At 38.2% G+C, this 27,395-nt stretch overlaps 1 protein-coding gene across 3 annotated transcripts in view; it reads right to left on the bottom strand.

Annotated features, from left to right (window-relative positions):
- ZZEF1 (zinc finger ZZ-type and EF-hand domain containing 1) overlaps nucleotides 1-27,395 on the bottom strand; it is a 47,042-nt gene that overhangs the window by 10,219 nt on the left and 9,428 nt on the right. For 2 of the 3 annotated variants that reach the window (XM_015880598.2, XM_032448456.1), the window contains exons 8-47: nucleotides 26,667-26,845; nucleotides 26,158-26,256; nucleotides 25,379-25,470; nucleotides 24,940-25,088; nucleotides 24,492-24,603; nucleotides 23,704-23,919; nucleotides 23,135-23,235; nucleotides 22,667-22,836; nucleotides 21,716-21,849; nucleotides 21,376-21,446; nucleotides 20,821-20,935; nucleotides 20,044-20,203; nucleotides 19,427-19,548; nucleotides 19,230-19,340; nucleotides 18,891-19,057; nucleotides 18,147-18,228; nucleotides 17,347-17,548; nucleotides 16,681-16,829; nucleotides 16,179-16,419; nucleotides 15,110-15,189; nucleotides 13,799-13,892; nucleotides 12,738-13,254; nucleotides 11,934-12,098; nucleotides 11,391-11,510; nucleotides 10,698-10,859; nucleotides 10,064-10,193; nucleotides 9,651-9,789; nucleotides 9,296-9,461; nucleotides 8,459-8,721; nucleotides 7,292-7,464; nucleotides 6,596-6,749; nucleotides 5,828-5,967; nucleotides 4,997-5,274; nucleotides 4,227-4,401; nucleotides 3,608-3,740; nucleotides 3,170-3,366; nucleotides 2,461-2,580; nucleotides 1,990-2,178; nucleotides 1,551-1,651; nucleotides 904-1,039 (exon numbers count right to left, since the gene is read on the bottom strand). In XM_015880598.2, the coding sequence (XP_015736084.1) occupies nucleotides 904-1,039; nucleotides 1,551-1,651; nucleotides 1,990-2,178; nucleotides 2,461-2,580; nucleotides 3,170-3,366; nucleotides 3,608-3,740; nucleotides 4,227-4,401; nucleotides 4,997-5,274; nucleotides 5,828-5,967; nucleotides 6,596-6,749; nucleotides 7,292-7,464; nucleotides 8,459-8,721; nucleotides 9,296-9,461; nucleotides 9,651-9,789; nucleotides 10,064-10,193; nucleotides 10,698-10,859; nucleotides 11,391-11,510; nucleotides 11,934-12,098; nucleotides 12,738-13,254; nucleotides 13,799-13,892; nucleotides 15,110-15,189; nucleotides 16,179-16,419; nucleotides 16,681-16,829; nucleotides 17,347-17,548; nucleotides 18,147-18,228; nucleotides 18,891-19,057; nucleotides 19,230-19,340; nucleotides 19,427-19,548; nucleotides 20,044-20,203; nucleotides 20,821-20,935; nucleotides 21,376-21,446; nucleotides 21,716-21,849; nucleotides 22,667-22,836; nucleotides 23,135-23,235; nucleotides 23,704-23,919; nucleotides 24,492-24,603; nucleotides 24,940-25,088; nucleotides 25,379-25,470; nucleotides 26,158-26,256; nucleotides 26,667-26,845 (6,304 nt within the window). The remainder of the gene's footprint in view (nucleotides 1-903; nucleotides 1,040-1,550; nucleotides 1,652-1,989; nucleotides 2,179-2,460; nucleotides 2,581-3,169; nucleotides 3,367-3,607; nucleotides 3,741-4,226; nucleotides 4,402-4,996; nucleotides 5,275-5,827; nucleotides 5,968-6,595; nucleotides 6,750-7,291; nucleotides 7,465-8,458; nucleotides 8,722-9,295; nucleotides 9,462-9,650; nucleotides 9,790-10,063; nucleotides 10,194-10,697; nucleotides 10,860-11,390; nucleotides 11,511-11,933; nucleotides 12,099-12,737; nucleotides 13,255-13,798; nucleotides 13,893-15,109; nucleotides 15,190-16,178; nucleotides 16,420-16,680; nucleotides 16,830-17,346; nucleotides 17,549-18,146; nucleotides 18,229-18,890; nucleotides 19,058-19,229; nucleotides 19,341-19,426; nucleotides 19,549-20,043; nucleotides 20,204-20,820; nucleotides 20,936-21,375; nucleotides 21,447-21,715; nucleotides 21,850-22,666; nucleotides 22,837-23,134; nucleotides 23,236-23,703; nucleotides 23,920-24,491; nucleotides 24,604-24,939; nucleotides 25,089-25,378; nucleotides 25,471-26,157; nucleotides 26,257-26,666; nucleotides 26,846-27,395) is intronic. The other variant, XM_015880599.2, reaches the window with a different exon arrangement.

Here is a 27,395-nt window from a genome sequence, read left to right as displayed (position 1 = left end):
CACTAAAATCTAGACACATCAGGGGGCACAAAGCATGACCTCTCATATACGAACAAAAACAGAACTCAATAAACCAATACACTTGTGATTGTACGTATGATCAGAAACAACAGTTTGAATTCTAGCCTAAAGTGTTAGCTTAAGCTGAACTACAGAGGTAAAGCAGTACCACACTATTTGTGACCCTAGTGTGCAATCACAGAAAGGTGTAAATTGAGAGGAACTTTGTAAATCATTTCATCCAAGCGTGATTTAAATCAAGAACATTAGGTTCCTCAGGTTTGGAGTGTTTTCAGGGCTGGATATTTGATGAACCCTGTATGAACTGCTGTTAACATCCAACATTTTTATTATAATTGCTTGAAACTGCTTCAGGAAGCCCTCAATCCTGTTTGTGATGCAGTTGATACACTATTGTGCTGGTGATGCCACTTGGCCAGGAACCAGCACCCAAATTAAAGCAAAAAGCTGCATAACAACACCATGGAATGCAAAACCTCAGCTTGCAAGTGCAGTGTCTGCATTGCAACATAACACTGCTTCCTCCTTCTGCTGAAATTACTGTAAGATAGCAATAAATGGTAAAACAGTAACAGTTACTGCATAAACTTGGAGTAATTAGATACAATCTCTCCTGCATAAGGAGAAGAAATTGCAGCCTGCGATCACAATTTGTTCTCCTGACCTGAGAATCAAGCTCTACTTCCTTAAGGAAGGAATCACAAGGAAGAAATGCTTGATTCTTGTTGCTCCTGATCATTCCTTCTGGCATAAAACATTAGCAACAGATTACTTCAAGAGTTAAAAAGAAAACAGACATCTATCTCTGAATTTACTAAAAAAAAAACAAAAAGCCCAAGCTGATCATTTGAAAACCACTCCTTTCAGTGGAGAGATACACACCAAACATGGTAAGATGATCATATCTGTATCTACTGCTTTTGAACTCTGCTCCTCCAACTTCAAACGCTTGCTGGGTTGCCATTTCTGAGCCAAGGTTCGGATCCTCTCATCTGTTGTAATTACATCTCCATCAAACCTCAAAAAAAAACCCCAAAAAACAAATACATAAATATATTTGGAAATTAATGAAAGTTAAATTAACACAAATTAAAACTCTCTTCCTACTTTCTGTTTTAAAAAGATTAATTAAACTCTACCTATTTCTGGCATGTTGTATGCTAAGTAGCTTCCCTGTTCTAATAAGCAGAAGGTCTTACATCAAATTGTTTATCTCTGTAGGAACACGATGGCTCCAAGACATGCTTTTATTATTAGAAGTTACAGGAAGGTCTGTTCATTTTTCCTCATTTAGGATTATTTACAGATATAGTAGCTCTTCATATGGGAGTTATTTATTTAAAAGAACATGCAACATATTTCAGAAGATGGTGTCAACTAAAACTTATCAGGAGTTCAATTCCTAACTTTTCACCCATGAGAAACAAGTCATATCCTTGGAACAATTTCTATTCAGCATCTTTCATCTGTTAAGTTATCATCTGCATCTATTAACGTTGGTTTTGGATTGGATCCAGTCCTTCACATACCTCTTTTGAACTTCCAGAAAGAAAGACTCAGTTCTTTTCATTTGCAACTCATACATGGCTCGCAGGATATGGAGAGGTGCATTGAGTGCATCGTGTGTCATCTGAGCAAGAAGGAAAAAAGACCCAAGATGTTACAGGGGATAAAGACAGATGAGTTTCTTTAAGAGTGGCCCAGTTATTATCTTCCTGTTTATCACATAAATAATTAATGAATTTAATAATATCTGGATTAGTAAAAATGAAAAAAAATATATAGTGTTAATTATGGTGTTTCTAGTGTGAAATTCTATTTGTTTTGTTTCTTTCATTTCTATTTCTTGAAATCACAGACCTATACTCTACAAATATACAAGAAAATCAGCAAGATAAACAACCAAATACTTTGTGTAACTAGCAAATCTGTACTAACATCCAACACGTTAAAAAAAAGTTTAGGTACCAAGAAGCAGATTTTGGTGGCTTCATCCAAACCCTCCAGAGGATCGAGTTTGTTCTGCTCTACATCAGCAGGACCAACAATGGATTGCTCCACATCTTGATCTTGTTCTCTTTCTTCCAGTTCAGTATCCTCACGTTCAGCCAAGGAACTGATCTCTTTCTTTGAAGAGTACAACATTATTGACAAAATCTACAAAGAAAAAGGTAGCATATGGTGTGACAGCAGTAAATATTACTAGCATATCTGCAACCAGCATTTTATAAGAACACTGTAAGACTTGGACAATTTAACATAAGCTATTCTAAAGAGAAACAGCACCTAAAAAGCAGCAACAAAAAACAAAACAAAACATCTCCAATAACGAGAACTCAAACCAATTCCCACTTCACAGATGAGCTGCACCCCCCAGGCTTGTATTTCATGTCATAGTGTGAAGCCCAACTTCTTGCAAAAAGGACCTCGTTCTCTTACCTCCAAGTCTCTGAGAAGCCAGGTCTTACTGAAGCCAGTTCCTTTGCTACATTTCTTCACAAGAAGCTTGAGTAAACCAGACTGAAGAAAGGCAGCTTGGACCTCCTGAAAGCCATGAATCTACACATACAGACAGACACATGTGTAAATAAATAAGTAAATAAGGGAACAATGTATCACAATGCCTACAGTGACTTATCACATAGACTACTTATGGAAGGAATTATTTTCACTTATATCCTTGGAAAAAAACAAAAGAAAAAGAAAAAAAGGAAGATAACATGCAATTTAGATGCACAGTACTAATTGGATTTCTATTTTGCTTAGACCTCCTCCTTCGTATGCTTCAGGAACAAGGAAAGGGGCAAGTCAGCTTCAGTCCATTAGAAATTAGAGACAAATGAGTGTAAATTGATGTTTGTTTCCCCCCATGCTTAGTCAATACAAAGATTGCCCTGGAGGAAGGCAGAATACAAATTCTGCCCAGAGCTGTGGATGTCCCATACCTGGAGGTGTTCATGGACAGGCTGGATGGCAGCTCTGGGCAGCCTGATCTGGTGCCCAGTTTAGTGGCTGGCAACCCTGTCCATGGCAGGGGGTAGGAACTACATGATCTCTGAGTTCCCTTCCAACCCAAACAACTCTATGATTCTATGATGTGATTCTGGCATTTATCTATTATTATACTCTGTATGTCAGGCAAAAATACCTTGAGTGTTCTGTAAAGCCCCTTTAGAGCAAGCGACAAGACCCATGTTGCTTCCACCGCCTCAGCATAGCTGCTATCTATGGTGGTTTGCAAAAGGTGTGTGCATATAAGAACGAAGTGCTGGAGGTACTGTCTCAGCTGGGCCTGGGAATCACTGCCTTCTTGTTCACATTTCTGAATCAGCTGGTAGTCTTTCACTAAAAGACAGAAAAGAGACACTTTACTCATCTTAAAATGTTGTGCATCAGTAAATATCAGTAAGCAAAGACATGAACACAACCTGTATATGAAGTACGCACTAATAACCAGAGCTGCATTAACAAGACTGTAGACCCACATGAAATAATCCATTAGAAATGTGCCTTTGGGTATCCATGAGAAACCTCAATTGCAGAAAAAACTCTGCAATTCCTTAATAAGATAAGAAGGTGACAGAACCTGTTTTCCTCTTTCGTGTCTTGATGTCTACTACAACAGCTCTATTTTTCTCAGTGAAATGCTTCAGGATGATCACATTATGAGGCTCGTTAGCATTATCCATGTACACAGAACGAGTCCCCATACACAGCACCTGAAATTGCAACAGAAATTTCAGTTATGATTGGGAATACTTATTTTAAAATGCAGTTATCTTTTATGTTAGTTACACATGCTCAAATGTTTTAGCTGAACAACCTGCTTGCTGCCAGGTATTTGCTGGTCTTTAGAGAATGGCAGTTCATTTCTCTGAAGAAATGGTTATAACAAACAGCTTAACACAAGAATGAGATAGTTTCACTCCTATAAAAAGTCCCTTTTAATACCTGAACACACTAAGTTCATTTTCACAACAAAGTTTGAAGCAGTACCTGAGGAAATGCAAAGCAAACCCAACCACACTGTTCTTCAATAGAGAAACATTAATTGTGTGAAAGCAGAAATACATGAGCTCAGACATGCACCACATTTTAAGGCTTTACAAAGGATGTTTCCTACTGATAAAATCTGTAATACGTAGAAACAGAAAACTAGAAGCTCTAACCAGTTTTGTTTCCTTTGCTACAAATAGGCCACTTACCTCAGGAAACCCAACCAGCACCAATAAAGTGAAGATATTGGTGTGCTTCAGCTGGAAAGGAAGCTGCTTGATGCAATGGTCAGTGAAAGCAGCAATGACACTGTGCCACTGAGCAGAAGAGTTCAAAGATCGAAGTATATCTGCCATGGAACTTGCCCAGTCCAGACCTACACGACTGGAAAGCAAGAGCAGTGCAGGTTAGGATGGCTGACCAGACACTTACCTAGAACTCTTTTCCTCCCAGACATCGTATCCCTGTTAATCTGTCATTGTTGTATCTTTCACAGCATTAATACAACTGTATTTTTCCAAATATTTGAAGCTTTCAACGCAGCTGACAAATGAATTCCCTTTTGCTTTTCATCATTAGAGCATAAACATTCTATTTTTGTTAACAGGTTTACAGTCCCAACTCAAAAGTTTGCCTGAACGTTGTGATCTCAAATTCCTACTCTTAGTTTAGAGCTTAAGATATTTTCTTTGCACAACAGCAAGTGGTCTGTTTCCCACACACAGAACTACCTGCACTCTTTGTGGACTACAAAAGTAACTAGAGAGGCTTGTCTCCTTGCTCCAAATTTAGTCTTTGAGAAACTCCTTCCTCTCAGATGATCCTCTGGATATTCTGCCTTTTACATGCCTATTTGTTTTTGAACCTTCCCTATAAAACTTAACCACAGCGAAAAACAATACTGCCTTAAGTAACAAGCACAATATTAATTAGAGCTAGTCATCAGAGAACAACTAATAGGTTTCAGTTAAAAAAGCACCTGTCTAAACACACAGCTCCAAGACTGAAAAGAAGATGAGTTGTCTTCCAGCCTTCTGGCACGGTGGATGGATCTCCCGGAGCAAACAAACTATGCTTGGTTGAAAGGACTTTAGCCACTGCAGCATCCACTTCTGCAGGCTTCAGTCTCAGGATTAGCTGGCCCAGAAGTCCCAGTGTTAAATGGTAGGTTTCATTTAGGTGGCCAGCATTTGAGATGACAACCTGAAACATCAGTGGCAGTATCTGCTCCAGGTTAATCAAAGACATAGTAGAGCCCTAGGGAAGAAGAAAAAATTCAGTAGGACACAGAAATAAACAGGATTTTTAGTCAAAGTAATAGCACATATGAAACCTATAGTGCTCTTTCTCATAGGACAAAAGGAATTGAGAAATGAGGTGATCATACGCTTCTATTATGCTGGCATAAAATTGCAAATCTCACATCTCTGTGCAGCTTTATAGTATCAGGATTTTCCATAAGAGAATTTTCCATAAAACCAAAAGAACACACAGTACAAACTGTATTCAGTAGTAAAACCTGACATGTAAACCTGAAGGTGACAGTTTAAAGGTTGCAGGTGTTGCATTGTGAAGGTAGGCTGCTGTAAGGATAAATTACAATTCCCTTCCCTTTCCCCCCACCTGGGAACGAAGCCTCACATTCCTTCGTAATACTAGTTGGCCTAAGACATTCTGATTCTGACAACTGCTTTTTGCAACATGTATGCAAGAAGGGCCCTTTTCCCATAACATGTAATTTGCCATGAATTCTGCTTGCGTGATTTGTAACATCTAGTAAACGACACAGATTGAAAGTAAAAGAACTCACCGATTTGAAAGGTGGTAACATAGCTGCCAGCAGTCCTAGGATCCTCTTCTGAGAGCATTCAGCAAAAACTTGTTCCTGGCTAGGTATCAGAACCTTCTCTGCTTGCTTCTGAGCTGAATCTTCTGAAACACAGTCATCTGCTTTTCAAATTGAAGCAAAATACAAAAATAAAAATTAAGAGGGAAAAAAAGATAGTTTAATTGATATGGTTGAAAGCCTGAGGATTTGTTCTACCTAAATTTTAATAGAATTTTATAAACCTTTGTGGAAGTGTATAAAAGATATCAGGTAAAGAGATTTATCCACACCATCAGAGGGGCTGGAACTGGGTGATCTTTAAGGTCCTTTCCAACCTGAGCTGTTCTGTGATTCATTCAGAAGTGTCTACTGAACAGTACTATGGGCAGATTCATTTTCTTAACATAACTTTAACAATACCAGTCATTAATAGAATAGAATGCCTATCTTCTGGCTCTGAATACATAAGACCACACAAGTACTGCGTTAGCTCAACAGGAAGCATCACATCTATGTGTGAATATTTATCACTGGAACCCTACTCTGATTTCTAGAAGCCTTTGAACAGATTGCAAGGGAGCAGTTGTTCAAAGCAGTATGCTTGGCAGGTTTTTCACAAAGCAAATAGCTCACTTCCATTGAAGACATTTGCAAATACACAAAAATGGGTTAGGAAAAAAAAATACAGCTGTTTACTTTGCATATGGATGGATGTTTCTGTGACAGGGAAAAGTGGAAATAATCTTTTACCTGTTGGAGTAATGTTATCTTCCATAGACAATTCTGATTCTTGTCTCAAAACAGCTTTCTTTGCAGGCACAGCATGATGATCACTTTCACTTCCATGTTTTGGTACTTTATCTCCTGCAGGAGACTGGATTTCACTGTGAGTTTCTCCTTTCCCCTAAAAATAAAACAAAGGTACTGAAAGATTAAAAAGAATTTAATACCTGCATAAACACCATGGAAAGAGATAGCAGGTAATCTGCACTTGGCAAACATTTCTGCCGAAATACCAAAACCTTGCGTTGGTTAACTGGACATATATATGCCTCAAGTGCCCATATTCAATAGCTACATGCTTTTCTATTTTGCTTGAGTCTCTACGCATAAGGTTATTACACTGCCATAGTTTTATACAGCATTGTGAAGCTGTAGAACTCTTTTTTCATACCTACATACTGCTAAAACTAGAGGAACTGCAGTCCTTTCAGAAATGTCCTTCGCCCCTTTCCTGCAACACTTTTGCAAATCAAAATTTGATTGGCTGGATTTAATTAAAGATAAGCCAAGCAATCATTCCCTCCCAGTCCCCCAAGTTTTACCTACAAATGAAATCATCATTGCCAATCATTTCCACCATTTCAGCTACATATCCAGAATAGGATGTTTAACTTCTGAAGGTCACACAGCTAACTAACATCAGGACTTCTGCACATTACTTACATTACTATGCATAAAGGAGCCTGTGCTTGGTTTCTCATCCTTCGCCTTCCCTGCTTTATCACCAGTATGGCTTTTTGGAGCACCATCTGTGGGAGGACTGACTGAAACAGTGTCATTCTCTGGGAGGGATTCACCTTCTGGCAACATGCAGAGGAGAGCTAAATTTTTCAGACCTGAAAGCAGAGAAGTTAAAAAGCCCATTTAGCTTTGGAGTGACAAGACGGGCAAAAAGCAGAACTGAAACATATTGAAACAGAACTATAAACTTCTCATGCTTCTTTTTTTCTTTTTTTGGAACATTGTTGAGTACATCTCCATCTAAAAGGTGCTCTCCACCATGTTCCCTTCCTTTGGTACAGCCATTAAGCAATTCTGTGATGAACAGGTGGTGACATTTTCTACCTCAAAAAGATGCCATCAGGGCAGATTAACTTTAAAAAGTATTGGTGCTACCTACCAGCACTCTTCATTCTAAACTTCTGATCGCTTAAATATCTGTGTAATAAAACTACATTAAAAACAGATGAAATAATGAGTGTGCATAAGTGTGTGGTGATATTTCAGCCATACCATGGCTGCTAAAAGAAATGCCAATAAATCTGACACTGTGTGTAAGATTTTGGATAAGTTCTACACAGTGTGTCTCTGTAAGTATCTGTAAGTGGGTCTTAGTTCACAGAAATCCTCATTTCCAGACAGAAGGGCACCATCCCAGCAACTTACTAGGAATAAGATTAAAAAACTCTTGCAAATGGATGAGGATCAAAAGCATTCTGCAGCAAGTTGTTTGCTTTCCTTCAAATCCTTCAACTGTCAGTAGCGTGTCAGTAACAGAACATGAAGCTAGATCGATCTGTTTACAACATTTGTAATGGAGAAAATAAAAATGGGAAAGAAAAAAAAAAACCAAAAAATAAAACCCAAGGAGTTGCCAAGATGCATTTGGTATTTATATAAGCAGGAAATTAATTTTCTCAAGCACCTATTTTCTGTGTTTCCAATGACCCTGAATGACACTTGTTTGCATTTGCTTTCTACATAAACAATTATTTTCAGTGAAGTACACAGTAGCTTCCCCTTTCCATTGGAAACTTCAAGCTGAGCCACCACAGACTTTTCTGACACTTGCTAGAAACCATTGTTTCAGTGAAGGAGGAGCTGACTCACCTTTTCCTTGCTGTGCTTTCATCAGACAGTCCCCTATGAGTTGTATGCACTGATGCTGTAGAACTCTGGCATGACTAAGGACCTGGGAATCTAGTTTCTCTCCTTCTACTTCCTCCCCATTTGCCAGATCTGCACTGTAGAGAGTCAAAGCTGCAAACAACAGCCAGGAATAATTGTGGACATATGGTTGGATGAGTCTCTGTCGGTCACTGATTCGAATCGTCACCATTGGATACACTGTGATGCTGTGAGTGGGCAAGTGACTGAAAGAAAAAGTTGTAATATGTAAGTTTGAAATGCAGACCCATTCTTGTCAACCACTGTAGACAATGACAAATATTTTACACAATGCTATGAATAACCATATACAGTCCACAGTTTCAAATTGTAGACCTTTAAGAGCTGTAAACTGTCAAACCCTCACTGAGGTAAAGAGCCACTTAACAGAGCACGAGTTGTCCCAAGAGCTCCTGCTCTGCGAATACACCTTGTGAAGGTATTTGATGTCAAACACGGAAAGCTATACTGCCAAACCACAGCACTGCATTTGCTCCTCCATCCCATCACCCAGCATGGCTAACTCTGCCTCTCCAGCTTTCACAGCCATGGCCAGCAAATGGTTGCAATTCCGTTGCTCCAGGACAGGTTTGCAAACTACAAAACTTTTTGTTGAACTGGTCCTACATTTGCTATGTTTCACTCAAGGACATCAATTAGATGTTCTGATGCCAGATGCAAACTGGTAGGAAGTGATATTTGAATGACTGACTGTACTAAATTGCTAACGATCACTTTTCTGGCAAGGAAAGTGAGAGGAAAAAAATACATATTTTATACCTGTCAGAGTACTTCTTAGCAGAATAACATCCATAGCAAAGGTCAAAGTCATCACACACATTGCAGTTCATTCTCCGACCTATGATGACTCCCTGGCAGTGGTCACAGGCATACTCCATGTTAACCATTTCATGGTCATCCTCATGTCCTTCAGGTTTAACTCCACCTGTGGAAGAAGATGTTAAGAATTCTCTGAAAACTTCTGTTGATAATGATTTCTTCATTGCAAGTTCACATTCAGTTTCTAAAATGCTCAGAAGAAAAATCTTCCATTTCATTGCATGTGTAATTTAAAGAAACTACTTTGCCTTCAACTACTGAGTTCTAAGGGAGCTTTTATTTAAAGGATTCTTACCAAGAAAACAAGTTTTACATAAATCCATATCATTGCACTGCAGGCAGCGGTAGCGATGCCATGGAGCAATTTCATCACAGCCATCACAGGATATGTCCACATTTAACAAGTCACAGTAACGTGCAACAAACATGTGCATCTAGGGGTAAAAACACACGTGGTTTACTTGAGTGTTAAGTTCTGAGAAAGCGCTTCATAGGCAGAAAGCAGAACCCTCCCTCTCCACAAAACAAACAAAAAACCCAACAACAATTCAGATCTCTTCATCATTTCAGGCCTCTGCTGGCCTACAAGGAGCCAGAGATTCAACTCATGAAAAACTGGCTTAAGCCAGATGCCTTTCTCTCCTTTATGCTTTTAAAAGCCTCCTGGTTTATCCCTTCTGCAAATTAAGAAGCAAATCATAAGGTCACCTTTCTCTGCTTCTCTGGGTCAGCTTGAGCGATCTTTTCATACCAGCTCTCAAACATTATGTCCTGGCATTCATCCATCCACTCACAGTTTTGCTTGTAGTCTGCAATTTCATCTTCTTCACTCCATTGACTAAAAGAAATGCAATTTCAAAATTAAATTTGAACACAACTTGGCTTCCCTCTAATATAATTTGGGGTAGGTTTTGTTTGCTTCTTTTAAACCAAGGTGCTACAACTAAAATAAAAACCAATGTTGTGAGAATTTCACTTCATTCAGGTAATAATGACTACATAGATACTACCTCCTTGCCTCTATGGTAAGTTCTTATGCTTCCAGTATGTATTTAAAGCAAAAATCAGAAAACTGCACATTTACAAAACTGCTTTTAGCAATGCTGGCTGATCAGGTGAGAATTTTTCATGGCTTTTTGTCCTTTACAATTGCTCAGATGAAAGATTTTAATGGCTTTTGTTCTAGAAATGCTGCAAAAATTCAAACACTTGAACACTGGCCACATTTTGCCATACTCAATACTTTTAATGCTTGCACCAGCATCCAGCTCAGGAATCGTTCTTGGTAAAATCTGGTATGAATAATTAAGACCATGTAAAGGTTGCATTCTTCCTGACTCACCAGATCACACTATCATGAATACTTATGTTTTCCTGTGATGTCGCCATAAGGAGCTGTGGTAACTGAATCTCAACAAAGAAGGAAAGATCACTTGGTTCCCAACTCATATCCAAAAGGTGAAGGAGAGTCGTCTGTACACAGGATAAGGCAGGAAGTAATGATCTAAAACCAAAACAAGACAACAAAACGTGACACTTCTACCCTAAAGTTTGCCACTTTCAGGTGATAACAGACAAAGGATTTGGAAGATATTATTCCTTGTTCCTCTATAACACTTTGCTATAAATTCCAACAGTTCTAATAAAAGTATTACCAAAACATAAGCTTTAAAGTTCGAGTGTGGATGAAGAATTGAGATATTTCTTGTGGCATCAATCTTGCCAATGTATTCTGCAATAAGTTTGCTATTTCTAGCATTTTATTCCAAAGCTTCAGGAACACATGGCTATATTATAACTACAGAATGCCATAATAAGCCAAAGTTTTAACCTCAGTAAACCTATTAGGCTTTCATTCTCAGCGTTCATAAAAACGTAATTTAGCATTTTTGGCCACAAGAACAAAATTCCTTATTTAGTTCTGTAAGTAAAGCAAAATCAACTGGATTAACACATTAAACAACAAATGAGAAAGAAAGGGATAAGGAAAAATCAGAAAAAAACCCACAATACTCAGGTGAACAACATGCTGTACCTGTCATTAATGGCACTAAATCCCTTCACAGAGTTTACCAGGAACAAAACAAGCTGATAGTAGGACTCCCGAATCTCCTTGTGCAGTGCAACACCACAGCCTTCCAAGTTTCCAAAGTAACTAGAAATTGAAGAGGCAGAAAAATAAGCTAGATTACTATTGCTTTACTGGATTAAAAGCAAAACAATTTGATTAGAATTTAAATGAAAGCAACACCCAGACTATGCAATCATTTTGTTTGCTGTGATCTGGTTAGAAATGTAAAGATGTACACATGTATGTTAGAATTCATGGCATGATTCAACCACATTCTATCTACTGACTTGAGTAGGTCCAACCGAGTCACACTTAAAATAATTATTCATCTTTTTAATGAAATGTGCAAGATAGGCACAGCAGTGCAATAGCTAATCTTCGTATCACATTTTAATCATCCATATGAATAATAAGCAACAACATTTTACTGGTTTCAGCATAGATGAGTGAAAGAACACAAGAACTCCAACATACCACGAGGTTGAGACTTGTCTAATAACTACTTACTTTGTGAAATCTTTCTGACAGGCCAGAAGTTCTAAAAGAAAAAGCACACAGGATGGATGAAAGCAGTGGGGCTGTCCGAGTGAACCCAGGCACCGGCGGATTGTCTTGAGCACTTCCAAAATGTTCTGCCCTTGGGATTTTCTCAAAGCAAGGACCTTTAAAACACTGGAAAAGAGCAAAACCAACAACAGCAAAAAAAAAAAATAAAAAAAATGAGGATTTCAAAACTTGCTTAAGGTAAGCCCATAATTAAATAAATGTTCAAGAAATTAGAATCTATATTTTCATTTCTATTTCAGCAGCCTTATATTAAAGTAGTGACTTATAACAGAGGTATTAATTCACTCCTACGGATATTAATGTGTGTGATGAAGCTTCAAATGGAAACCAGCACTTCCTGCATCAGTGCAAGTTTAGAGACTACAATGGACCCTGGAAGTCCCTTTCAATTTACACTATCAGAATGCTGGGTAATTTAATGAAAGATAGATAATATCTTCCATGTTTGCAGATAAAAAGCAAAATGCTCCCGAGAAACAGATTTCAGGAAGAAAGGCAACAAATGGCCACATAATTTTTCTTCACATAAAGTTCTACATGACAGAAATGAACGAGGGGAAATAATGCACTCTACAAGCCTCAATATGATTGGGGACAAATGAGGCTTGATACATAAATCTGACAACTGTTTAAGTGCAATCTTCTTTCATTCTGCCTTGCAGCTGAATTATGTTTTTTCTATCTGAAGAGGTGTGAAGACAAGTTTTGGCATTTTATAACTGACAACATTCACAATCTGCTCACCTTTCATGGGAAAGCGATTGATCCTTAATAAAATCCAATATGTTTTTCAATATAGGATATTTCTCCTTCAGAGTAGGCACAGCTCTTGGCTCTTCCATTGATCTAAAAGACAGCAGCCTTAGTCTCCCACGGCTGAACTGAGATTTTCGTGTGGGAGTGGAAGGAGGTGATGGTACATCTTCCTGCTGCAAAGCTGTATTTTCAGAAGGCTTACTATGAAATGCAGATGCCTCCTCTGTTTGGAGAGGGCCAGGAATTTGTTTAATCTTAGTATCAGATTGTGTTGTTTGCTCCCTCTCTACTGAAACAGAACGAGTTACTCCATTGGAAGATGATGAGTGTGCTGCCTGGAAGTCTGTTTCCACAACAGAACTTTTTCTTTGGTTTTTACCAGTGACATACTGGTGAACATGATCACTATCCTGGGCTTCCAGGCTGTCCAAAGCTGAAGATTTCGTCTTTGCTCTCACAGGCAAAAAATTCAGTAACAAAAGGCTCTTCTGCATACAAAGCTTTGCTGCAGGATAAAAAAAAATAAAAATGAGTGTTGAAGCAATGACAACAGAACACCAAACGTGCTATAATTTTTTTAGGAGGAAGTAATTTATCTTGTTTCTTCCAAGTCAAGAGGAATAGAAAATGCTATTTTTCTTAGTATAAACATCATGATGCTATCAGTTACGTAATTAGAGCTTTCCAAATGCAAACTACACAAGCATACAGTAGTCCATATGAATACAATTTATTCTAATAAGAATCAGCTGTTATTGTGATGGCAGTTAGTTGTAGCAATGAGTTTCTCCAAAAATAGATGACTACAAGTTCAGAACCAGGTGACCTAAATGATGAGGCACTGCCTGTATGATTTTCTATTTTCTCAAAAGAAATAAAAAGCGGAACAATCTCAGCTCATGCAGCTTACACTAACTTATCTCTTAAGTAATTAAAAAGTAACCCATGTCCCTAGCTTACCTCTCATAGAAAATATAATTACCAAGATTTACAAGGTAATGCTTTACTAATCACCTGGAATGCTCATGCACTCAGAAGATGCCACTTACCAAGAGTTTCTGGGTTCACCTCACTTGCTTCTGTGCTCTGCTTCTCCTCAGTATCATTCCCCCTACCCATCAGGGATTTCTGTTTCATTTCCAACTGTAGACAGGATGTTAAAATAGTTAAAACATGACTCGCCCTACAGATCTATACAGCAAGGCCCTAAGAAGACTGCATTGCATTAAAGGAATTTACTCTCAGGAGCAGATGATGTTATTTATTATTCTCTAGTACAGAACAAAACAGTCTAAAAGAGCAGTGAACCTAAGCTCAGAGCAGGTAACATAGCCTTGTTCCAAGATGCTCATTTGGTAAGCTGCAACCCATCCCTGTGACATGACAGGATGTGCATCCTCTGCCCTCTAAGAAAAGGCTTCTCCATCTCTATCACTCCTGGGAAAATACATACAACTAGGATGAGATAAGATTCTCTAGAAGCATCGTGTCATTTAACTGAGAGTACTGACAGATGTCACTGTCACTGCAGCCTCTACACAGAATGCAAATAGAATGCAAACATCACCTGTCAGACAACAAGTACAGTGCTGTTACTCATATTAACACACATCTGTACTTATTGTATCTGCAGGGAATTCTTGCAGGACACAAAGACCAGAAGTGACCAGAACAGTTAAACTGGCCAGCTCAAGGCTGAAGGGCTGATAAAAGCAGCAGAAAAGTGGGCCACAGACTTGAATTAGCTGTTCTCAAAGGCCACACAGCTGTTAACATTTAAAATCTCCTGCAGACTACTGAAATCCAAGTAAAGTTTGGCTCTGCAGCGGCAGGTGATGACGCAGACACCTCTCACCAGGTTGTGAGCTGCTGACATGGGCTCTTGACATGAGCCTTATGTTTTAGAGGAACGCTATGTGCAAAGAACATATCCTGAACTGCAGCCAGTTACTTGCTTGTCAAATACGCAATTATTTCCTTTTCTGTAAGGGCTGCAGAATGGTGAGAAATAACATTTAAGACATTTATTTCTATGCTACACCTCCAAAAATCTGACTGCTATGCAAGAACCTTCCTAAATACCAACACAGAAACCTGCTGAAACATAACAAAGATAACTGATTTTGAGTGCAATTCAGTCCTAAACACTCATGATCAAACATCTGGAGATAAGAGAAGGAAAGAAATGTGGGAATGCATTTAAATATTTAAGTTCAAAGCTTAGGAAAGACTATGTGTTCTAAGTGAAAATATTTGACTTAGAATCTAATAGAAAACACAGCTCCACACAGCTCCATAACAGTGCACTGCAATATATTAAGGTAAACAACATTAATAGATATCCTCCTGAGCGATCTTACCATCCATATTCTAATTGAATCAGCCAGGGAATATACTTGTGCAAACTCATCACTCAAAGGCACCTTGCCTCCACTGTTGACTGGAAATGAGAGAAAGAAGAGTCCTGTTTATTTACAGCTCCCTTTTTACATAATGTGACTACTTAACTAAAAAGTTATGCTAAAGCCTTTGTCTCTTAGTCAATATCTGGAATGATGCCTGTAAGAAAAATAACAAATAAAGCCTGCCAACTTTCCTGCACCTTGAATACATTAACTGCACCTTGACAGAGCTATTTGCAAAATTAAATTACAAATATCTTTGTCATCTTTTCCAAAATTGATGCCTGAATTCATGGAAAATAAAAACCTCACCCTGTAATATATACAAGTATTACTAAGGCAAACTAATATGAGAATGATCCAAACTGCTTGGTATTAACTTAATCAAATACATCTTCAAAACTTTATCTTCTTCCTCTCTTTTTTAAATGGATTTTTGGAATAGACTTTCAAGATCAGCTTACAAAAATTAAACATGACAAAGCCATTTCCATCAAAACTGGCCTGATAGCTGCTATGGAGAAAGAGATGCTCCTGCTAAGGGTCTCCTTTCTCTCATCGATCAGCTTCTACTTTATTTTTTTCCTCTTCTTTACATGTCCATAATTGACGTGGCCCATGTCAGCCTGGGTCCAGAAGCTGGATTGCCCCAGCAAGACTAAGACAGACAAACCTATTAACAGTACGACTGATATGTTACCACAGTTTTCAGACTTACTCAGAAAATTATATCTGTCAGACAGGCAAAATGAGTGAAGGTACTAACCCCTTTAGTCACTGAGTCAGTCTTTACGTCAATCATTTTTACACATAACTTTAAAGCTCACAAAGGAAGATTTTTAGCCTGAAGTTTGTGACAGGAAATGAAGGTGCTCAGCTTCTCCTACAGTGAAAGCCTTCAAAACCATGTAACACCTTATTATGCAATACTTCAAATACAACTGATTTTTTCAAAGTTTATAGCCTGAACTGTAAGACAGCCTCTCACAAACATTAAATCTTCATTATTAAGTCTAATGTTAGTTACCATATTTCTGAAGCTTCTCATATAAAGCTGGAGTGAGATACACCAAAGCAGCAAATGTTGAGTTCACAGCTCGATCAACAATAGAACCAGCAACTGCATCTGTCTTTGGGGCCTGTTTCCTGCATGTCTGTACCAGTCCCTTGAAAAGTTCAGACTTTTGCCCACTGAAATCCTGGGTAGGATCTGATTTGGCAAAGTCGATTAGAAAGTTACGGCAGTCATCCTGGTGAGAGCTCCTAGCCTGAAAGGAACATCAGAACACATTTACTTCAGTGTGGTGTGAAAAATTGTTGTGGATTGTTTCTATATTAGGCCAATTTGCACTATAAGACTGCAAGTTGGAAACTAATGAAAGGGCACAGAACAACAGTTTCTCTCTCTGATATTTAAAACACCTGATGCAAATGGTTTAATAGCCGATGCATTCTTGTTCAAGTTGGGATGAAGCTGTATGACACCTAAAGATTTCAAGCCAATAAAACAAAAGCAGTGACCTAAGTACCTCTTTTTTATCATGGTGTCCTCTGCTGGTTTCACTGGCTCCTGGCTCTGCCTCAGGACACATCTGATGCCTGAAGACAGGTTTCCACAATGGAGAATTAAGAACTGATGTTACTTTCAAAGGGGGCAAATCTGCTTCACTACCTAGCTCTGCAAGAAATTCAGAACAGACACTCCAGTTACTAAGCAGTAGTGTTCATCTCTGTTATTTCCATTAGTTCATAAAAGTTCAACATTCACAGAATTAAAATCAAAACTGAACAAGTAATTGAACAACATTCTCCAACTTCCATTTCTCTAGCATGGTGCAGAAAATAGATGTATTTTTTCTACAATGACAGCATCAGTATGACAGTATCTCACATTACGAATAGACTTTCACTTGTCCAATACAGTGCTTGAGGCATGGCCCCACCCAAACACTAAGCGTGCTCTACTTCTGGAATTAGCCAATCTTTGTGAATTCAAATTTAAATCAATGCCAGATGTTCCCATTCCACATTTTAAACCACTGAAATTTCTGTTCTATGCTCTGTATTCTCTTTTTCCCAGTTTTCTGGCTCCATCTTACCTCCGCCAATGTGTCAAATCACAGCACCAGGAAACAGCTGTGAAAGGAAAGGTACCACGCGGCACCACAACCTCAGGAGCTATGATGTGCACTCACCTCGTAGAGATTTCAGAGCCATGCTTCGGGAAGCCAAGCGCCCCATCAGTCGGCACACTAGAAGCTGTAAATCCAAGCCCCAAGAAACAGCAACATCGGGGAGGCCGAAAGCAGTGACGGTGAACTTGTAGCCCCACTCATTATTACTGCTGTCAGAGTGAAAGAGAAACTGCAGCCGTGGGCCAGCCTTAAAGGTCACTTTCTACAGAGCAACAAAACAGTCATTTTGCCAAATGTACATGACAGGAAGACGTATCAGGGTAATGAATTTCCTTCAGCAACTGCGGTTTTTCAATATTGTTTTCTGCATAATGGATTTAATTTCCCCACCACATGAATGAGAAACCCATAGTATAAGCCATCAAGATTCCTTAATCAATATCTTAATATGATATTTTATAGATGATCGAGCTTTTGAAGTTGATGCCATAAACCAACAATATAGAAGCATCCCATTTGAGCAGGTGTCATCAGAGAAAGCCACAGGAAGCATCAAGCTCATCTCATGATGCTAAAAGTTGCAAAGGCAAAGTGCCAAAGTCAGATTTTACCCATGTAATTAATTGTAATCAAATATGATTATTACTTTCAATTATGATGAATTGCTTCTTTGATTACAGGAAGAAACCAGGATTCTTTACTCATTCACTCCTTTACTACTTTCCCCCTCTTGCCCCCCTCCTTGATGGGGACTAATCACACAAGCAGACATGATTTTAGACAGCAGCTTTTCCACGACAATCACAAGAATTTCCAAAGATTTGATCTATTATTTGATTCAGTATTGTAAAGGTGCTCACCTTGGGCCACTTCTCAGTGCCAACCTTTGTATCGTAACGAGTTTTTGCACCCCTGGCATCAGTAAACTCCAGGTAATCATACCTGTGAAAATTACAACTGGTTACTTCCAAATTTACTTCATAAATTCTTGGGGAAAACATTTCTTAGTGGATTTTCACTCGTCCATCACCTCAAGGTCCAAGTACCCCATCACATCTTACAGAAGTACAGCTCCCATTGCTCCATGTGACTGCTGGGGAATTTATTTCATGCTTCAATGCAACAGTTTCAGAAAAGACAGACCTGCTTCTCCTGTAGAGCTTTCCCAACCCTTCAGAGTTGGTAATGGGTACCAATTTTAACATCTGGCATGTGTCTTAAGACAACAGTAACCTGGTATGTTACAAAAAACAACAACAACAAACCTCACAACAAAGATGGTGAAATAAATAACATAAAATTAGAAAATTTATACGTTGCAGTGGTCAATGTAACATTGCAAGATAGATCAAAGCAAGCAAGGTTCAGAGAGTCATACAAACAGCTTGCCTGCTTAATTGTGAGGAGAGGTGCCTTCCAGCACAAGATTAATACATTCAGAATAACACCCTGCATGGTAAGCAGAATAATGAAGAAATTGAAATGGCTTTCTTGGAGCGAGAGAAGTATTCTTTGCACAGTGGAGCATGACTTCATCCTCTGCAAATGCACACTGGAATCCTCACATAGCCATTAGAATTCAGCACTGCACAAGACTAAATTACCTCCTTTCAGTTTCACATTTTTCATCAAATTCCACCTCAAAGTAAGATGCCCCATGGCACAGGAAGACTGAGACCTCGTGGCAATTATTTTCATAGTTATGAGGAGATTCCACAGTCCACGTTCGCAATACAACAGGCTGTTCTTGTTGCCAGCTTTCAATTTCCATCTGTGTAATGAAAATGCAGAGCATTAAAAAAAAAATCACACTAGATTGTGTCTATTTACTTTTAGTACATCAGAAGAACTGACAAGAGTTCCTATCAAGCAAAATGTTCAAAAGCATTAACAAAATTTGGAAGAAGTAGATGCTCACAGGTTGGAACTGTATCTTTAGTTACCTTATGAGGCTCACAACAAAGCTTTTTTAGTGGTTCTACCAAAGTGCTGAATTCCTGTAGCAGAGTACAATGTGGAATGTCTAAAGTGCAAAAATCCAACAAGAAGATGACCTGAAGAAAAACAGAGCTGTCATTAAAACACACGTAACAGCAGCCATGCTACCCAGGTGTAGTACAGAACTCCAATATTCACTTACCAGCTGACGAGTTGCCATAGCAAATACAGAATTACTTATTTTTTCTACTATTGTTTTGCCACTATACTGGGATAAAAGTGACTGCAAAATCATTCTGATATTTGTCAGGAACTGGCCCACATCTAGAGAGAGGCAAAACAAAAAGAAACACAAATAACATAAACAAGAAGTGATTTCACATAAAATTCCAGACATGGCATTTCCATTGAATACTTGGCCCAGAAAGATGCTGTAGTAGGACACCCCTATGTAATTCCTTTCTTTGAGCTATCACAAACACCTAGGAAAACACAGACTACAACAAATGAGTTTATCAAAATAAGGGATGCATAAAAAAGCCAAAGCGTTCAAATGAATGCCTGTAAAAGCTTTTATTCTTTCAACAGTTGAGTCTCCAGACATACCAGAGTGTTATCTGAAGATTCTTCCAACATAATTTTATCAGTACACCTAAAATTCTTCATCATATCATAGGCATATGACCATATCATACTGCCTAAAATTCCTTCCACAAGGAGATTCCAGGCTCCTTGCTGGTGAACCCTTCCTATGCTATTTGTTAAATCACATTGAAAAATCCTGTGTTATGCCACCCTGTATTCAACCCCATCACTTACAGTTTTTTAGTATTTCTACAGCAAGATCCTTGGCTGTGCTATCGCTCCCCTTAAGCTGCAGGTAGCACCATGAAAGGAGGCTGCCCTGAACAGACCAGAATAGGGAAGACAGGACGGTGCCACTCTCCTGCTGCGCAACATCCAGCATCATCATTTCACACTGTAAAATAACAGAACAAAAGGATATCTCTTCTGCTGCAGAATGACACACTGTGTATTAAGTTAGCCATGACTGACATTATCAGCCCACTCTTCCCAAATAAAGGATTAAACGCAACTGGCAAATAGCATCTATTATCACAAAGCCGTGTAACTCCATGAAGCAAGTAATGTACTTTGTTTTGATAAATGACAGTTTTAAGTAGAAGCAGCTACACATGAATCACTCTATGTTCTCAGCACTTTTCCTGCATATGTAAATTTACACCTCCATTTACACCTCCCCTAAATGCATGACCAATTCTAACCTCACAATATGGGATGACTGTTTCTGTTCCCTAACATTCATAGGATGACATATATTCTCTTAAATGATACTAAAAGCCACCCTTACCTTATTTACTTACTTACCTTCCTATTATGAAATATTAATGCTGAAAGGAAAGCATTTCAGTTGGTTGGAAGACCTAATCCTACACACCTCAATAGACATTAATAGCTTTATCCAGAAGCATGAGAAAACAAGCGTCTTTAAGAACACATCTTCTTTATACAGCTGTAGTATGAACGCAAACAGAAATCACAGCAAAGAAGTAGAAACAGTGCAAAAACACTTACCTCTCTTGCTGCCACCAGTAGAAGGGTATCCATGACTGACAGCACTTCACTTATGTCAAAATTTGCAGAAACTCCCTTCTCTGGTAATAATAAGAGTCCACCTGGATCTTGATCACTACAAAACAAAGATCTTCTTACTCATGAAAAACAACACATAGTTCCAAAATACAAATGTCATTATCCTCGTGATGAGGATTAACCTGGAGAGATCCTACTAAGGGTTTTCACAAATCCAAATTGATAAAATCACCATGATGAACAAAGAATCCAAACAGTCCCTTAAAAATCAATCAATAAATGATTGGCTAGCACAAAACCCATGAGCAGCATTCTGTGACTTCAGCATCAACAGTTAGCTTAGATATTTTATATATATATATTATTTTACATAGTTAATAAATACCATAACTGCAGTATTCTCCTTTCTAAAGCAAAATCAGTTGACTGTTTTGGATAATTATTTTCCGGTGGAATTACATTTATAACAAGGATTGAACATGGTTTTATTAACAAGTGAGAGGCATCATCATTATTTTCAGTTTCAAGACTGCTTACCTGAAGTGGGTACACAAAGATCTGAAGGCGAGATGTACAGACTGCTTACGTTCTTGCTCTGTGATGTTTTTCTAGAAGAAAAAGGTTTACTTTTATGATGTGTACCATATCCCTCCTCTATGAGGAAGAGATCATTTCTGTACTTCACTATTCATTTTTGGCAGCATAAAAGCAGTATAGCTACAAGGTGGGAGGATGATAAAAAGAGGCAAAGGAAAAATCATTTTTAGTTTAATGGGACAAAGTATATACGTAATATGTTACAACAAGAGCCCAGATTGCTGCTTTCTGCATAAAGAAAACAGGCAGTAAACAACCTATTTCTCATTTAATAGTTTACCATCATGGCAAAGAGCTGGTTTCTCCTGGTTTGTCTGTCTGGGAAGAAGATTGCTGCGCCGCTAAGTAAGGTGTTCTTAACTTCCTGCTTCAGCATTTTAACTGGCATGAAGTTAGTGTCCTCCATATCCACCACTGCTCATGCAAAAAGGAAAGAAAAGGATAAGTTTAAATGTGTTTAATGAAATACTAATTTAATTCAACTGTGTCTTTAATGCTTTGCACAACTTCAAGTCTTTGCAATCTCATACTATACTCGTAGAAGAAAATGAGCGAAAACATTTTGACTTCCATCACGAATGATTTCTCAAAGGAGATATTTACTTGTTGAATAAATTAATTCTAGGAACATTAAGGCTTGACAACCATCACAGCTAATAAAGCATTCAAGATGTGACAGATTCTGTGTCAACTTGTTTCTTTACCTTGCTTTTCAGGAGACTGTCAGCTAATTAGCAAAAAACATATACTTAAATAAAGAGGGTTCAACCCTGTCTCCAATGAAATCTAGTGTGTAGATGCCATTCTTTTTACTGGCTCCAGACTCTTTCATACTTATGTAAATGTTACAAGCTCCTTCTAAGAACATTTATGTATGTTTATATACATATGCTTTATATATTTACTTATATATGAAATGTCTGAATTAAATGAACTTCAGTATCATACAGCTAAAGTATCACACTCCCTCCTGGTTCAAGGAAGGTGGCAGGTTCAATGGAAGTTTTCTATTGCAGCTTCTTACAGGCCTTATGCTATCAGAAAATCTATAAAGTCACTTCAGAGGGTCAAGGAAAATTTCATTTTGGTAGACTAATTATTACACACTTACCTGAAGAAGAAAAGAAATGAATAGCTTGCTTAGTCTTTAGAAATAAATGTATTTTCCCAGTTTCTTACTATTTCAATACACTTGTAAGCCAGAAGAGTTAATATAGCCAATGCAAATTACCTTCACACAAGTGTCTGTAAAGATCTTCTGCAGCTTTTGCGTGACCAGGTGTTTTGCTCTGAAAAGTTTCTTGAGGTTTAGAAGTTTTATTGTCTTCAGTGAGTACAGAGAAACAGCTCTGGAGCAGCTGCAATAGTAGTGTTTGAGCGAAGATGCACTCTTCCCTTGGGCTGTAATAAAACATAAAACAAACAGAATCAAAAACTAGAGAAGGAGAAGCTCTTTTTATAGAAAATAAATAATGCTATCATCTCAGATAGATACATGACAGCATAGCCAAAAAAAGTACAGCTATCAGCTAAATTTATCTACATCTCAATCTTCTCTGCAACATTATAGATAAAAACACATATGGCAGAAGAAAGATAATGTTATTTATGTGAACAATTTACTTGAGGGGAAAAAAATAATTTTGTTTTAATCAAACACATACACAGTGCTTTGTCACACAACACAGATGCAACTTACTTTTGCTGAAGTTTATTGTAAAAGTTCCAGAACAGCTGTAAATCAAGGTCTGTGAAATCTAAATATGACTTGCTTTTTAATCCACTCTCCTTCTGTTGAACCTTAAAAAGGCAAAGAAAACGCAGAATTTTAACTCCATACGGGACACATTTACAAGAAGCAGATTTCCAAGCACTGGTGTTAACACAGCCTAGTTTGCTCTATTTTTGCATCTACCATGAGTTCCATTCTAAGTTTTTCTCTCACATTCAGAGCTATTCTGATGATTTTGGCTACAACCTTCCCCTTCACAGTGTTACAAATTAGGAAATCCTTCCTCTTCCCATGTCTTCTATTCCAGAATTGGTGCTTAAAGATGTTTTTTAACTCTCTTCAGTGCCAAAGTACGCATATCACCAGTAAACTTCGGCAAACACAACATAATATCTTTTTCTAGAGACCATTTTTTCTTCTAAAGCATGGTTCTAATAATTATTACATCTCCATCTATTCATTATCACCGTTAGCATAGCCTTATTACTTTCAGCAAGGAAAATACATGCTTAAACACAACAAAGAAGCAAAAATACCAGGTCCTGTGCAAGCTGCTGGATGAAATGAAGCGTCTTCAGGAGAAGAGTTGTGCCACAAACTGTCTCATCATCTGCCTTCCTGCACTGCAAGCAGTGCATGCTCCTGCTGGGTTCCTCTCGCACAGGCCGGAGATACCCAAGAACATTCAGGCCCTGCACTCCAAGCCGTTCTGCTGTGTCTTGTCTTGTGCACAGGAACTTAATCATTAAGTACTAGAAGGATGTAGAACACAGCACAAAGTTTGGTTTTAAAAGCTAAGGTCAAACTTGGCTTTTACAAGGCATCGGCTTGAAGAAAGTGGCTCATGAAGAGTAAATTCTGTAACCATGCAGTTGTTAAGGTATGAGATATATTAACTAAATATCTAGTTAACCAAATTTATGTCCATGTCCATAAATGAACATACAATAATTGCACATTTTAATAAATAAGTAGAATTAAATATAAAATAGGTAACTGAAGATAGTAAAATAAAGCAATAAGCACACTATTGCTCAAAAAACTTATCATAAAACTAGTTATTTGTGCATTATCACAATTCTGCATTAACTTAAATCCTGAAGCACCATTTAACTATAGCTATATAGGTGTGCATACAGAGAAAGATAGTAACTTGGAAAATAAAAGTCAAACCATCCTTTCAGCAAGAAGCCATTTGGCTTTTACTCCTACTCAGAAGAGCTCACCTTGCACAAACAATTATGTTTAATTCATACATATAACAAAGCTCAGACAAGAACTTCTGCTCACTGTGAGCAGGTAATGGATTCTCATAGTTTCTTACTTGGGCAACTCTGCATTGCTGCATTTTGACATCCACCTCATCCCACTCTTCTTCCACTTCAAACCAGCCAATGGGATCATCGTCTCCCAACTCATCAGAGGAACTACTACTCCTATACACAGAAGAACAGATCAAAGTTTGTGAAGATGAAAGAAACTGCAAAGTTGTAGATATGCCACCAAAATAGTGTTAGCACATTATGGCTGCGAAGAGGAGATAAAGGAAACAGAATGTTTTGCACCTACAGAAACCTAAACAGGTTTTTAAATCAAATGGTTAAAATCAACAGCAGTGTATGTATTTCCTCAAACACACCAAATTGAGGCTCATTAAGACCCCAAAATAATGTATCGTTATTTCGAGCATAATTCTCAGCAGCTCAAGTGCCATTGCAAAAAGATCTAATATAACACTTATTTGTGACTGATCAGGAAGAGTGACCCTGTACCTGCTTTTCAAGAACTGTTTGAACTCCTTCAGCTTCCATTTGTCATAGCTTTCAAATCTTTTGAAGTGTTCCTCTGCATGGAACTTTTCTGAAGCACTGTTGTAAGCAAACACCAGCCCACACTGTGCCCCAATGGCACCTCTTCGGACCTAAGGGAATACATCCAGAGCAATGTAGAAAGAAAACATTTTGATAAAGTAAGGCATTGTTTTCACAGGAAAATAATAACCATTACAGAAAGCAACTAAATACTGACAATTCTGAGCTCTGGAATCATTTTTAACCTAAAGAAAAAATCAGGTTTTAGGAAAGTCTTATGGAAGTTCTTGTAATCTACTGAGCCCCAAAATAAGGCTCCACAATAGAATGAATTTAAATTTTCAGTTGATAAAAAAAATTAATCTACCTCAACTCTACCATTAGGGGAAAAGACCTGTACCTTTATTCTAATTTGTGTCACTTGAAATGAAGATTCAGTTCCAGTAGAAAGAATGATACTTGCTCTGGTCTTCCCAGTTTCAGTAAGAAAACCTAAAGGAGCAATGAGAACAGAGTGAGGCTAGAAGGACTGCTATAAAACATCAGAAGACTGTCCACAATATAACTAAAGAAAATAAACTCAAACCATATGCACAAGTATCCAAAGGGGTAAAAAACTTATTTAGAGTGTGGCAGATGTGCTGTCGTAACAGCTTTCATTTACAAATAGCACCACAGAAGACAGTACACAGAAAGGTTGTGTGGCATTTCAGTTCAAAAAGAGGTTGAAAACTACAAATCTCTTTCTCTCCAGTGTGTCCAGTACATAAGAACATCCTATAAAACATATTTGGAAGGAGAATTAATAGGTACGAGCACTCAAAAGAAACGTCAGTGATTTGTTCCAAAGCTCTCCATCAATATTTGAGAAACCAGCAGTGAATGATTTATGACTTCAAGCCACAAAACGGGCCCTGGTGTCAATTTGTTGTGACAGCTTATTGCTTACTGCCATACAGTATCAATAATTCTCCCCAAAATGACACCCTTCTTGTTACTGTTGTTTTGACAACAAAGTGGTTCCTGAGATACTCACTTTGTTGTAAAATAGATCTATATATCAGGGTGCTTTTTTTCAAACAGATCTTCCATATCACAAAACTACTGAGTAGTGCAACAGCACTTGTTAACAGCCTGTATGTCTGATTGAAGTTCTGGATTTTAAGTACAGGCTCTTACCATCCCCAGTCCATGGCTCTACAAGGAGGTTTTCAGGCCCTGATTTATCTTCTTTCCCTTTTACATCACATGCTTGCAAAGTTAGTCGTAATGGCTTTCCTAAACAAGAAAAATATTGGGTTTATAACTTCATAAAACGTAAAGCTTATTTTTCCCCCGTTTTAAGTTCTTCACACAAAAATTAAACTAAAAAATTACAGTGCCATGAGCTTCTTACCATTGTCCCAGCAAATAAACACTAACATCACCTCGGGAAAGGGGTCACACAGTTCATGCTCCCTCTCTCAAGATGATGCCACCTGGTTCAGTTCTTAGATCACAGCAAGCTTGCATAATCATGAATTCTTAGGGTAGTTCACCTTTACAAGCTCTGTGCTCTTGGTAAGAGTCATTATCTAGGACAACTTACATAATTCCAAATGCCAGCAAGATAACAAGAAAAACAATTGAGAAAGCTGCACATTATCATAAGTACATACAGTAAAAAAATCCAACAATCATTCATTTACCATATTTATACAGCAGGTTCTGTCTAACTGTTGCCATAGAAGCGATAAGCGATGAAGCCTTGTATGGAGTGTCCAGATGATCAGTGATTGTACATAGGGAGCTTATCACTTTAGCAACACTCCCCCTGGCTAAGGCAAAGGCCAAGAGTGTAAGTTCAACGTCTGGAGTAGTACAACAACTGGGGAGAGGAAAGAAAAGCAGAAGAAAAAAAAAATAACTCAGGACAAGTGCAGCAAGTACAGTTTTAAGATGTGATAACTGGTTTCTTATATGGTAACCTAATTGGAGAACTCTTTAAAGCACATTAATATAAAATCCAGCAGCTCCATGGCTTGTTAGAGTTGCTGCAGTAAGCATTTGGTACTGTACAGAGAGTTCTGCAGATTAACAGAACACCCTGCTCGGTGCAGATCCAGTTGCCTGCAGGGAACCCAAGACCTGAATATGTCCCTTTGGACACTCCAATATCTCCCAGCTGAGCAGCAAACACTGCCCAAACGGCCTGCACTGATGGACACTGCTTTCATGGAGGTATGCTTTGCAGCAACCTCTGTAAATGAATGGTTTCCTCAAACAGCAAAATTCACATTCCCTTTAACATCAGGGCCCAGGCTAATAAGGCGCACCAGTTGAACTACTGTCAGCCAACAGCTATCTCAACTCTACTTCCTTTTCCCTATTATCAGCAGTCCTGCTAACGATTGCTTCGTCACCATACAGGACCATGC

Source organism: Coturnix japonica, chromosome 19, assembly GCF_001577835.2.
Source record: "Coturnix japonica isolate 7356 chromosome 19, Coturnix japonica 2.1, whole genome shotgun sequence".
Classification (NCBI taxonomy): domain Eukaryota; kingdom Metazoa; phylum Chordata; class Aves; order Galliformes; family Phasianidae; genus Coturnix; species Coturnix japonica.
Note: the sequence above shows the minus strand (reverse complement) of the source record. Positions and strands in the feature narration are given on the sequence as shown.